The following is an 11,780-nucleotide window of genomic DNA, read 5'->3' as shown; positions in this document are numbered from 1 at the left end:
CTCACACATCATATAAGATTGTGGAAAGTGCATCACAACCTGTCACTTGTTCTGAAATTTATATTAAAGGTAAACACATTGAGGAAGTTATTATTCTATCTACGAGATGAGAAATAAGTCCAGGTATGCATATTCAATTATTGTTTTTAATACTAATATGGTGCAGGTTCACTGACCGAAGTCAGGAATTTCTTACAAAGCATGGTTACTGATGGAACTTCATTTAGTGATTGGATTTGATATGTATGTGGTTTTAAAATTTTATTCAACATGGTTATCTTATACTTGACTCGATGTGGAATTATTCATATTATTGATATATGTGGCTGGAAATAATTGATGTGGAAATTCACTTGAGGAAACAAAATACTCAAGGTGCCTATAAAGGTGGAATTACACTCGAGGAAATAATACTCGAGACGCCAAGGACAGCTATGCTGGAATAATTAGGCGGAAATTTAATGTCTCTCGTGTCACAGCAAGGAAACATATTGAAGGGAAGTATCACTATATTTATATTTTTGTGGGTTTTCAACATTGTGTTAATATGATTGTTGATCCCTTGACTAAGCATCTTAGTCAAGAGGTATTTGGCAAGCATGTTAAGGCTATGGGTTTACGAATATTTGAATGGTCGTTTGGGACAAGTGGGAGATGTTGGAATTATGTGTCCTGCAACTATATTCAAATTACTAGGAATTACTAATATTCGGAATACCTCATTATGGAATTGTACATGTATTTATACATGGAATTGATTTACATGTTTAGCATGGAATTGTTACTTGCTGGAATGTACTTAAGTGATATATGCTTAAGGAAGCTGGTCGATTATCAGTGGAATACAATATACTATTTATATTGGAAAGACTACCTGGGTACACTGATGATTGGAAGGAGCTAGATCGTATAGTTAGATTACAGCCCTAACGTTGATCTACGTAATTAGAGGAATTTACACTCTATTATGGCGCGTTGCTCACAAGCGCGTGCTCCGGGGACATAACGGGTAGAATCCGTTAACAGACAAATATGATCGTGGTTGGTAATTTGATCTGGACTCTATCCCGGAAACTAGTGGAAGAAAAACTAGGAATCTTATATCTGTATAAGAGGTGGACTCTTTGGAAAGACAGTATAAGAAGGTCCCTACCCCCTAGCCTCACAGATGCGAATTGTGAGCGGCACCACGGATAAGCGCAGAGGAATTAGGGGGTAGACCGCAAACCCTAAAATTCTTACAATTGCCTCGTAATTATGTTAAGTGACACACACAATCCACGATATACCATAGAGATACATGAAGATCGGCGTACTCCAGCACCCTGCACGCTACACTACCACACTACTACCGATCTGCAGATAGTACGATCTGCAGACACTACCACACTATTCCTTCTCCAATCTCCACTGGGCACTGGACATGCAACCATCCACCACGCTGAGCACCATACGTGAAGGTCCGCGTACTACCATAGCTGAGAAACAATGAGGCAAATTAAAGGTCAAGGTCAGCACTTCACATTGCGTTCTGAAATCAGCAAGAACACGAACAGGGTGGGGCAATCTCTACGTTAATTACCTCGGATCGAGACTTCCGCGCATCTCGTATCCCCTCCAGGGTCGAGAGAAGGTACTTCATGCCGAAACCGAGGCTGGAGTTCAATCGCAAGCTTAGCTAGAATTTTTTTTTTAAACCAAGCAAAGTCACACGGAGAGAGAAACAAAGAGAGATACATACGGCTCGTCATCGTCGCAGTCGAGGTTGAAGTGGCGCTCGCGGCCCCCGTGCTCGTCAACGTAGTGCGCTGAGATCTTGATCTTCTCCCCCGGCGGTGAGTCCACGGCCAGGTACTGGACGGTCAGGGTCACTATCTCCCCGACTTTCTTCCTTCGGGACAGATGAGGAGCGACAAAGCAGGTGAGGAGCAGGAAGGAGAAGACGGAGACGAGGGTCAGGTGGTAGCGCCGAGCCATGGTAGACTTCTTCCCTCTTCTCATTTGGCAGCCTAGCTAGGGACTGAGGAGTGAGCGAGCTTGCACAGAAGAACCCAGTGATATATATGGAGAGGTAAGAGCAGGGCTGAGTGCTGCTGTTGCCACTTGCCAGCATGGTTTTAGGGGCTAAATCACCATTGGTGAACTTCATATTCAAAGTAGGGGCATGAGTGCAAAAGCCCCATCACGGTTTTATGCCCCCTCACTCTCACGCGGTGCGCGCCGTGCAGCTGTTACAGATGCATGGGCAGCAGCAGTACATCATATGCTTTGGGGACGTTGCGGTCAAAAAAGCAGAGCACTGCGCGTGACTTTGTATGGCCAGCCACGCATTGTGCGGCACTCAACCGTCAAACAAATACCGGCGGTGTGAGTGTGCGTGTGCTCATCTTGATGCAAGAATAACTGAAATAATTAAGACAATAACAGCACAATTATGTTAGATTTGATCATTTGAATTACAATGCTTCAGTATAGGTGTGAGATGTTTGAAGTTCTATATTTGTCCAGAGTCACTGAGATTCAGACGCAAATTTTCACGCTTCAAACACGAAAGTAGGCAACATATCCATTTCACTTTCCTTCTCAATCTATCTTGATCGGATGTTTTCAAAAATCCTGTCAACCAATCGATGTACGCGTCGATCAAACGGTTCTTGACGTGTACATCCAAGCTCGACCCATTTTTTAACAGAACAGAAGCAGACATTTACAAACTACTATTACAAGAAATTATGCGTGCATCAGAGCTAAATAATTAATACAATATCACCTCTGCGTTTACTTACTCTGCATATTACCTTTTTCATAAGAAAATATTTGTAAACTGCCACCAACTTTATAGAAAAATTTATTAACATCCTCAATACTAGTACAGTACCATTAAATTCATCATTGCTTGACCTAAAGAATTAATATGGAGCAAAAATAAAAACAAAGGTACAGTAGTACATACCTTCCATTCACCACAGATAGGGCAAAAACAGCCCTCGCCCTAAAATGGTGCCCAACGACAACCCACCACCTCAAAAAGGTGACCAATGCAACACTTCCCCCTCATATTAGTGCCCCGTGAATGAACACTTTGCCAGCGAACTCAACTATGTGGAATTGCTTATATACTACCCCCTTCTTTTCGGTTTATAGGGCTCAAATCTGAAATCTCATCAACCAAAGCATATGATGAGTGGAGGAATATTTCTCGTACTTTACGAAACTACTCAAATTAAACTGATGCATTTATTTGAATTAATTGCAACACATGCATGCTTGGCTACTAGATGAGTAGAAACATTACATACATTGGTGTGTTCCTTTTTAATTCTTGCATGCAGAGATTTAATGCTTCTCGGAATCTTCAAATGAGATGGAGATGAGCCCTTTAAATTGGAAAAACGAAAAAAATGAAATAAGCCCTATAAACTGGAAAGGAGGGAGTACTGCCAGAGTATTGGAGGCGGTTTAAATTTGACGGGCGGTAGGACGGGACCTTTCATTGGGACCCATGCTGCCTCGCATCGCATGCTTGACCATTCCAAGCTCGATTCGGGTGGGTACATTGGATCTCCATGCAAAGACAAAGCCAGACTGGGCCTGGAGCATTTAGGCCTGACGTTCAGGAAGACATCACTCAAAGATCCACAACGCTTTGTCGTTTCACTGAAACCAGCTCTCCGGAAGTGAGCATCTTCAACGACAAACCAAGATTAGGAGGTTAGACGCTCGCCTGGAAGGTTTCACCTTCCTCCTCACGGCTTCCAAGCCCCGCTTAGCATATCGTTCTCCTGCCTCACGGAAGAGCAAGCAATCCAAGATGGCGTGCAATATTTCACTTCAATTCGGACGCTATCGAGCTTTTGACAAGCTCAGGATACTGACGCTACCACTTAACGGGGTTCGGGCGTATATCACATGACGGTAAGTCAGTCAACCAGACCCACAACGAGACCCAGCACGCCGTAACTTGGCCTAGTTCCCTTACCCTGCCGATAGTCCTCCTCTAGAAGACTCCACCAACTTGGTATGCAAGACCAAGATCACGGCGCCCTCCCAAGTCGATTGTAACTGAATAGGACTCCCGTAAATCCTTGGCCTCGTCCCCTGCCCCCTATATAAGGCAAGGCCAAGGCTAGCTCATAGCATCCAATCTGTAGTTTGGATCAGGTTTTTTTCTTGGCCGGTATTTTTGAAAACCGATAAAAAAAACCGGAGCTTCCGCTGCTCACCAAAAAATTGAATACCAAATGAAAATTTTGAATTTATTTAAATTTAAACATCTAATTTATGTCAAATAGGGATTTTAGGGCTATTCAGATAGAGTTATCTCTTGGTGTGGTAGTAATGTGCTTGCTGTAGCTTCAGGGGTCGCAGGATCGAATCCCAGTTTTGCCAACTTATTTTTAGTAAGTGTTTTGCCGTACAAAAAAATTATTGGAAAGAGAGGGATGGTTGGTTCAAACCAACGAGCTTACGAATGACAGAGAGATGCACTAACTACTCGGACAAGAACAATAATATGTAAGGCAGGCTTAATATAGTTTATATTTGAAAGCAAAACAATTGAATTCAAAACTCATTTGAAAAATCCAAAAAATCTGTAATTTTCTAGAAACTGGTGTTTTTTTGTGCCAACCAAAAAAATGGAATCGAGAAAAAAAATCCTTGGTTTGGATACACCCACAATATACCATTATAACCTCCTCAAACGAGGCATTTGTACTAACAATATCAAGTAGGACTAGGGTATTTGCTCCACCATGAGGGCCCGAACTTGGGTAAAAACTTTATGTGGCTTCCCGTCTATACTTTTTGCTATGCACAACACCCTGTCAGGAGAACTACTGCCAGTATCATTCACCGACATAGTTCAACTAAAAATCATACACAATTCAACTCAAAATCATACAGTGCAAACAAATATTCAAACACATTTTAATTCAAAACCATACAATGCAAATAATAATCTTACATAGTTCAACTCAAAATCAGGAAATGTCAAAAGACATGCATATTAGACAATTACATCATCATGATGATCATAAGGTTCGGTCGAAAGTACTTTAGCACACTCTTTTGTTGATCCAGGCACGGTAGGCAAAATATCGTCAACTCGGTTATGATTGTCCTTATGGATTATACCTTCCACACCAAGAATTTTCCTTTTTGAGGGCATTGCCACATGTCAGCTTTTATTTCTTGTGTGGTCAATGTAGAAGACTTGATGGACAAATTGAGCAAATATGAATGGATTATTATTTGTAGGCAACTTGTTGATATTTACATTAGTATGACCATTTTCTTTACAATTGACTCAGTTTTTGCTAACACACTGACATTGGAACAATGCAATTCTAGAATCCACATGGTCCAGCTCCCATATCTTATTAATGTATCCATAGTATATATGTTTCTTTTCCTTATTTGTTTCCTAGCAGAACTTGTAGGGTAACAAGCAAATTCTGAGTCTTTGATCTACCATTCTTCTCTTTCGTAGCAAGCATGTAACCATTGATTACATACCCTTCATATGGTCTAACTTGTCATGTTAGCTACGCCTAGATCAGCAAGATCCGGACCAATTCCATTTTCGGCGATGAGTGGGTCTTGTGGCTTGTGGGTAGCTAGGTTGGCCATGATGGCACGTCTTGCATATGTGTTGTAACGATTTTATCCGGTTTGCCACAAATTTTCTGGACATCTCTTTTCTATTCTTTTAATGAAACTAGGTCCTAATTAAGATCCGAATCTTCTATATCTAAATAGCTAGCTTCCATTAACTATTTCTCTCAACATGCAAGCATGCCACATCATCGCACAACATGCATGAGAAAAGGCCCACCCCCACTATCATATGTCTCTTAACATGCAAGCATGCCACTTCATCATGACATGTATGAAAAAAAAGACCTATCTCAACATGCAACATACATGAGAATTTTCATTTTATTATGCTATATACATTTAATAAACATTTTACAACTATACAGTAATCAAGCACAATAAATTATATGTATTTTTAGTGTTAGCTTTTTATATTATTACTTTAAATATTCATGTTTCATACAATGAATCACATTGAAATATGTTGCAAAATATTTCCGCAACAACGTGCGGGGTATCATCTAGTTAAGAAAAAAGATATGTGTAGTAAGCTGAATCTTTTGTCGTGGCGATGTTTTCTTTCTAGGTGATACAGTTCCTTACTTGTATCTCTCTCTATTTTTTGTAAATCTTTTTGATAATTGTGCAGTTACACTCTATTAGTCTTTTTTTTTGGTGAAAATACACTCTATTAGTCTGTTTGTACAACGCAATATTTCACAGAAATTGAGGAGAAATACATAAATAGAAGAACAAGAAGATATTTTCTTTCTCCAACACGGAAGATATGTTAAGCGACAGAATCTAAGGTATACAGAGATAACTGAAGGTAGATGTACTCCAGCATCCTGCACAGTGTGCACACTACCACATTACTACAGGGAGAACCCACGAGTGGGCACTCCACAGAGTGGCACAGACTGAACGCGGAAGATTTCTTCACCGTGTGTTTAGTAGTGCGAGGAGGATAGAGCTGCCGAGTGATTGTTCGCACGAGCGAAGGAGCTCCTTGCAGAGACAATACTACGGTAATAAAGTAAATCGCGCCTGATTTTCCCAGAGACCAAATGAAAGAGAACCTGCATCCACTCACTGGGCATATCGTAGGCCTACAGCTCAGAAACAATGAGGCAAATCTCAGCATTTTTGCATTGCTCTCTGAGAAATGAACCGACGGATAGACAGGGATCGGAGGGGCAAAATGTACGTTACCTCGGATAGTGGCGCCTCCTCATCTCGTATCTTCTCCAGGCTCGTGACAAGGTGTTTTACGGCGGAACCGAGCTGACTGCAGATAAACCGCAAGATTAGCTAGAAATCAAATCAAGCTAAAAATCACACGGCTCGTCGGACTGTCGGAGTCGGGTGGAGAGAGAGAGAGAGTCGGGTGGAGAGAGAGAGGGGGGGGGGCATACGGCTCGTGGTCGTCGCAGTCGAGATGGATGTGGCTGTCGCCCACCCCGTCATCGCCGACGTAGTGCGTCGAGATCGTGATCTTCTCCCCCGGCGGCGAGTCGGCAGGCGGGAACTGGACGGTCATGGTCACCTTCTTCCCTCCGGACGGACCGGCAGCCTCGAGGCCGGTGAGGGTCAGGAAGAAGAAGACGGAGAGGAGGGTCAGGTGGTAGAGCCGAAGCCGAGCCATGGCAGACTTGGGGCTGAGGAGTGCACAGAACCTACTGGTTGGCTGGTTGCCCTGGTTGCTACTTCAACTGCGTGAGCGAAATGTGGCCGGCCAAACATGCATATATGGAGGATAGGTAGGTAAGAGCAGAGTTGTGAACTACTGCTGATGTACGTACAGTTGCCAGTATGGTTTTAGAGACATTGGTGTTCTTACCCCTACAGACTACAGTGGATCCCAACTAGGATTTTACCTTGGAAAATTGAAAAAGAAAAATGGATTAGGTTTCTAATGTACAGGAGCTAGCTCGGTGCAGAGCTGAGTTCTTGTTTCCACTCAGGCAGTGTGCGCCAATCAACTGTCTGTGAACCCAATCAACTGTCTGTGAACCTGATCTACTCGGCCGTAGTGTCAGTGAAGGCTGTAGGGTGATCATGTAGTACAAGCTGCTACTCCCTCTGTTCGAAGATATTTGTCATTGAAATGGATGTATCTAGATATATTTTAGTTCTAGACACATCCATTTTAATAACAAGTAATTTCGGACGGAGGGAGTACTTGCTAGTGCCAGTTGAACGTGGGTGTCATCAGCTTATGGTCACAGAGTTGACAGTTTGACGCTGCAAGCGGATTCTCTGTCTGAAAAAGTGTGTGGTTGAATGCATGTGCTTTCTGTTCGCTCATCTCATCGGTGGTACTGTACACTTGAAAGTCAGAAACAGAAGTCTTGTTTCACACGAAAAGGCAGTTTGTAGATATTTGCTTCAGCTTTGTAATTGTAAACCCACCCTCCCTCACCTTTCTGTTTCCTGTACACCTTCCCTTTGCTATATACACTAGTAGAAAAAGGGCCTTTAGTCCCGGTTCAAGAACTAATGCCCTGACCCTTTAGTCCCGGTTCAAACCAGAACCGGGACTAAAGGCCCTCCACGTGGCCGGTCCACCTTTAGTCCCGGTTGGTAACACCAACCGGTACTAAAGGAAATTTTCTGCTTTTTTTTTGAATTTTTTTATTTTCAAATTTCTGAATTATTTTAACCTCTAATCTGTAATCACTTTTCATCACTGCTCAATTTAATCTCTAATCACCCCTCATCATTCCAAATCATCTAACTTCTCGGACGGTCACCCATCCTCCCACTCCCCCAGCCTGAGCACGCTTAACTTCCGGGTTCTATTCTCCCTCGTTTCCAAGTCTATACTCGTTGTTTTCCAGACAATAGTAAGATGTCAATTCTATTAACCCTCAGGAGTTTAGCTTGAGCATGAAGTCACACATTTCACTGTTTGAGTTTGAAACTATTGTTCTAAAAAACAATATTTTTTTAGTAACACTAATATTTCTTGAATAAGTAGTTTGACCATTGTTTGACCACAGTTTGACCATAGTTTGACCAGATTTGACCAAAATTCAAAAAAACTGAAATAATTATTTAATAACACTAATATTCTTGAATAATTATTTAGTAACACTAATACTTCTTGAATAAGTAGTTTGACCATAGTTTGACCAGATTTAATGAAAATTTAAAAAAACTGAAATTTGAGCATAACTTTTTTTCCTTTTGAAATTTGAGGATTCTATAAATTTGCAAACAGGCCGTAGGCGGTCTCCATCGGATGTGACTTTTCGAGTAGATGATTTTTCATATAAAAAACTTTTTAATCCAAGTTCGTATGCAAAAGTTATGCCCATTTTACAAATTCCAGAGAGATTTTGTAAATAAAGTCGAAGTTCATATTTGTAAATTTTCCCAACAACACCACATATCACATGGGAAACTTATTTTATTTTATTTTTTTGACATTTCCATCATTTTCTTTTGTTTTTTCTAAAACTGAAAAGGCGGTCCACGGGGGAGGGGGGGGGAGTTTGAAAATGGGACCTTTAGTACCGGTTCGTGGCATGAACCGGTACTAATGCCTCAAAGCCCATTAGTCCCGGTTGGTGGCACCAACCGGGACTAAAGGATAAATGCACCCATTGGTCCCGGTTCTGGACTGAACCGGGACTAATGGGCTTACCCGGCCTGGACCAAAGCCCCCTTTTCTACTAGTGATATTGAGTTCATATTTCTTTCGTGAGGTTGCAAGCAATATTGCTTTTGAAGTCATTTAACATCCGCTTAACCAAATTTTCACAACAATGATGTCCGATATGTCTTAACATAAATTGCTAGTGATCTGCACGTCGTTCACGATTCGTGTCCTTTTGGATGGCTTTGTAGTGTCATGTACAGAGTGATCATGCACGAGTTACCGGTGCTACTTCAACTTTGGTGTGATCGATCAACTCATGCATGGAGCGTCTAACACTAGTAGTGCCGTCTACCAGACGGTTTCTGGTGTCAACTCATGCATGGAGCATCAACACAAGTAGTACTGTCTACCGGACGGTTGCTGGTGGCCCGGTTCTCACATCTCATGTGTGTTGAATGCATGTGGCTTATGTTTGTTCGTTGGTACAAAGTTGAAACATGTTCTTCGTTTCTAGCTAAAATGGTTGTTCATTCATATTTTCTATGGCCAAATGAATTTCGATTTTGCTAATTCTCAGCTGGCTAAAATTACAAACTGTGTGAGTCGATGGGAGACGAGTGAAGTCTCAAGGCTTAGATGGGGGCGCCGCGACAAGTGTTAGCGAGCACGCTAGCAAGACCAAGCCGGAGCTAGTTGCGATGTGTCTCGGGACAGCGTCTCAGGCGGAGGCAAGTTTGAGGATTGAGGGGTGCAGATGGGGGAGCCTTTTTTACTTTGACCCCCGATTGGATCAGACGGAACCCAAGCTGAAAATGGGGACGCCGGGCGAGGCTTTGACGGGAGTTTGCTGGAGGCGAGGCAGGGCGGTGGCACGATGCCACGTCTTGTGAGTGTGTTGTAACGGTTTCTGCCCGCTTTTTTCACAAATTAAGCGGACATATTTCTTCTATTTTGTTTAATGAATCGGTCTCACTTAAGAAAATAAGCTGACTCTGTAATCGTAGTGCTATTAGCTAGCGTACATGGCGTTATTAGCTAGTGTGTCCCTCTGTTTTCAGTCTCAGCCCATTCCTCGCTTGTTTTTTACTTTGTTCTTACGTCCTTCCCATTTCCTTTTTATACTCGTGCAGTTATGTTCTATTTAATTTGTTAATAAAGCACAATAATGATCCTCTACTTGATGGAAATTGAGCAGAAATAAATTGAAGAACGACGAAATATTTTCTTTCCCTAGCCCGGAAGATTATAGAATCCAAGATACACAGAGATAGCTGCAGACAGACTCCAGCACCATAAACACTACGACATTACTATAGCCCAAATAATAGGCCACCGGATGGGCACTTCTGCTTGCAGACGGTAGTACAATAAAATAGTAAGGCGCCTAATGTATTCTCGCTGAGACGAAAGTAAAGAGGAGCTCCATCTCCAGTGTCCAGTGGCGCAGTGACTGGGCATGCACCGTGAAGCTACATCTGAGAAACAATTAGGCAAAGGTCAGTAGCTTACATTTGCGTTCTGAAATCTGAACCAATGGATGAGAAAGGGAGGGACAAAATGTGCATTACCTCGGATAGAGAGGCCTGCGGATCTCCTACCTTCTCCAGGGCAGAAACAAGGTTTTTCACGGCGAAAATGATGCTGCAGATCGATTGCGAGCTTAGCTAAAAAATTATTCGGTGGAGTGTGTCCTTTGTGACGATGAGTTGGAGAAAGAGAGAGCTAGACATACGGCTCGTAGTCGTCGCCGTCGAGATGGAAGTGGCTGTCGCCGACCCCGCCCTCGCCGACGAGGTGCGTCGAGATCGTGATCTTCTCCCCCGAGTCTTCAGGCGGGTACCGCACGGTCATGGTCACCTTCTTCCCGACCTTCTTCCCTCCGGACAGATCAGCAGCCACGAGGCCGGTGAGGAGCAGGAAGAAGAAGACGGAGAGGAGCGTGAGGTGGTAAAGCCGAGCCATGGGCAGACTTCGGGCCGGGGAGTGCACAAAACCTACTGCTTGCTACTTCGACTGCGTGAACGAAATGTGGCCGGCCAAGCAAACGAGAGAAGCATATATATGGACCAGATAGGTCAGAGCAGAGCTGCGTGAGCCGCGTGAACAGCTGCAGCTGTACTGTTGGCCGTTGCCATTATGGTTTGGGAGAGGCATTATGGTTTTCTAATATGAATTCCAATTGCAGTTTTACCCTCGCTTATCTAACATTATGATTTTGCCTTCTCAACTGAAGACACTTTTGCCCCTTGCTTACGCTCCGTTAGTTGGAATTGGATGGAAGTGTTTTTAGAAATGGGAGCACATTCCGGAAAATAAGAAACGAAAAACCTAGCCCTAAGCTTGCTTATCCATACAAACTCCCTTCGCCAAAATGACGTAACGCCTCCAACATGCCCGAGGCTACTCTTCGTGGCTATTTGCTCTTGGCGAGAATGGTAGTGGGCGGTGATCGATGTGTGGCAGTTTCGAGGGTGATGCGGCATGGCAGACGGAGGCTAGGGAGCGCGGGCGTGCGGCCCAGTTGCGACACGAGGGGAGAGGCACAATCTTTTGGTCAAAATTTTAATATGCAAATAAT

At 43.0% G+C, this 11,780-nt stretch overlaps 3 protein-coding genes across 3 annotated transcripts; all 3 read right to left on the bottom strand.

The window, feature by feature from the left end:
- Positions 1 to 1,022: 1,022 nt before the first annotated feature.
- On the bottom strand, positions 1,023 to 2,136 carry LOC147989911 (uncharacterized). The gene is made up of 3 exons (XM_087518710.1): positions 1,742 to 2,136; positions 1,583 to 1,655; positions 1,023 to 1,478 (listed from the first exon to the last, which is right to left on the bottom strand). The coding sequence occupies exons 1-3, from the start codon at positions 1,999 to 2,001 to the stop codon at positions 1,470 to 1,472; spliced, it is 342 nt and encodes a 113-aa protein (XP_087374836.1). The 5' UTR covers positions 2,002 to 2,136; the 3' UTR covers positions 1,023 to 1,469.
- A 4,100-nt stretch (positions 2,137 to 6,236) lies between these two features.
- LOC125517449 (uncharacterized) lies at positions 6,237 to 7,341 on the bottom strand. Its single transcript, XM_048682651.2, has 3 exons — positions 7,014 to 7,341; positions 6,811 to 6,886; positions 6,237 to 6,707 (listed from the first exon to the last, which is right to left on the bottom strand). Exons 1-3 carry the CDS (start codon positions 7,241 to 7,243, stop codon positions 6,549 to 6,551), a joined length of 465 nt encoding a protein of 154 aa, XP_048538608.2. The 5' UTR covers positions 7,244 to 7,341; the 3' UTR covers positions 6,237 to 6,548.
- Positions 7,342 to 10,404: 3,063 nt separating this feature from the next.
- On the bottom strand, positions 10,405 to 11,238 carry LOC125517452 (uncharacterized). Its single transcript, XM_048682652.2, has 3 exons — positions 10,935 to 11,238; positions 10,771 to 10,843; positions 10,405 to 10,677 (listed from the first exon to the last, which is right to left on the bottom strand). The coding sequence occupies exons 1-3, from the start codon at positions 11,162 to 11,164 to the stop codon at positions 10,672 to 10,674; spliced, it is 309 nt and encodes a 102-aa protein (XP_048538609.1). The 5' UTR covers positions 11,165 to 11,238; the 3' UTR covers positions 10,405 to 10,671.
- Between the last annotated feature and the right edge of the window lie 542 nt (positions 11,239 to 11,780).

The sequence above is a fragment of the Triticum urartu genome, chromosome 1A, assembly GCF_056163025.1.
Source record: "Triticum urartu cultivar PI428250 chromosome 1A, HENAU_Tu73, whole genome shotgun sequence".
Classification (NCBI taxonomy): Eukaryota; Viridiplantae; Streptophyta; class Magnoliopsida; order Poales; family Poaceae; genus Triticum; species Triticum urartu.
This window is presented reverse-complemented; position numbering and strand designations above follow the sequence as displayed.

Coding starts and splice junctions, on each gene's coding strand:
- LOC147989911 (XM_087518710.1), bottom strand. CDS start 2,001: ATGAGAAGAGGGAAGAAGTCTACCATGGCTCGGCGCTACCACCTGACC. Junction 1,656..1,741: donor GACTGCGACGATGACGAGCC/GTATGTATCTCT, acceptor ATTGAACTCCAG/CCTCGGTTTCGGCATGAAGT.
- LOC125517449 (XM_048682651.2), bottom strand. CDS start 7,243: ATGGCTCGGCTTCGGCTCTACCACCTGACCCTCCTCTCCGTCTTCTTC. Junction 6,887..7,013: donor GACTGCGACGACCACGAGCC/GTATGCCCCCCC, acceptor GTTTATCTGCAG/TCAGCTCGGTTCCGCCGTAA. Junction 6,708..6,810: donor AGGAGGCGCCACTATCCGAG/GTAACGTACATT, acceptor TCTGAGCTGTAG/GCCTACGATATGCCCAGTGA.
- LOC125517452 (XM_048682652.2), bottom strand. CDS start 11,164: ATGGCTCGGCTTTACCACCTCACGCTCCTCTCCGTCTTCTTCTTCCTG. Junction 10,844..10,934: donor GACGGCGACGACTACGAGCC/GTATGTCTAGCT, acceptor ATCGATCTGCAG/CATCATTTTCGCCGTGAAAA.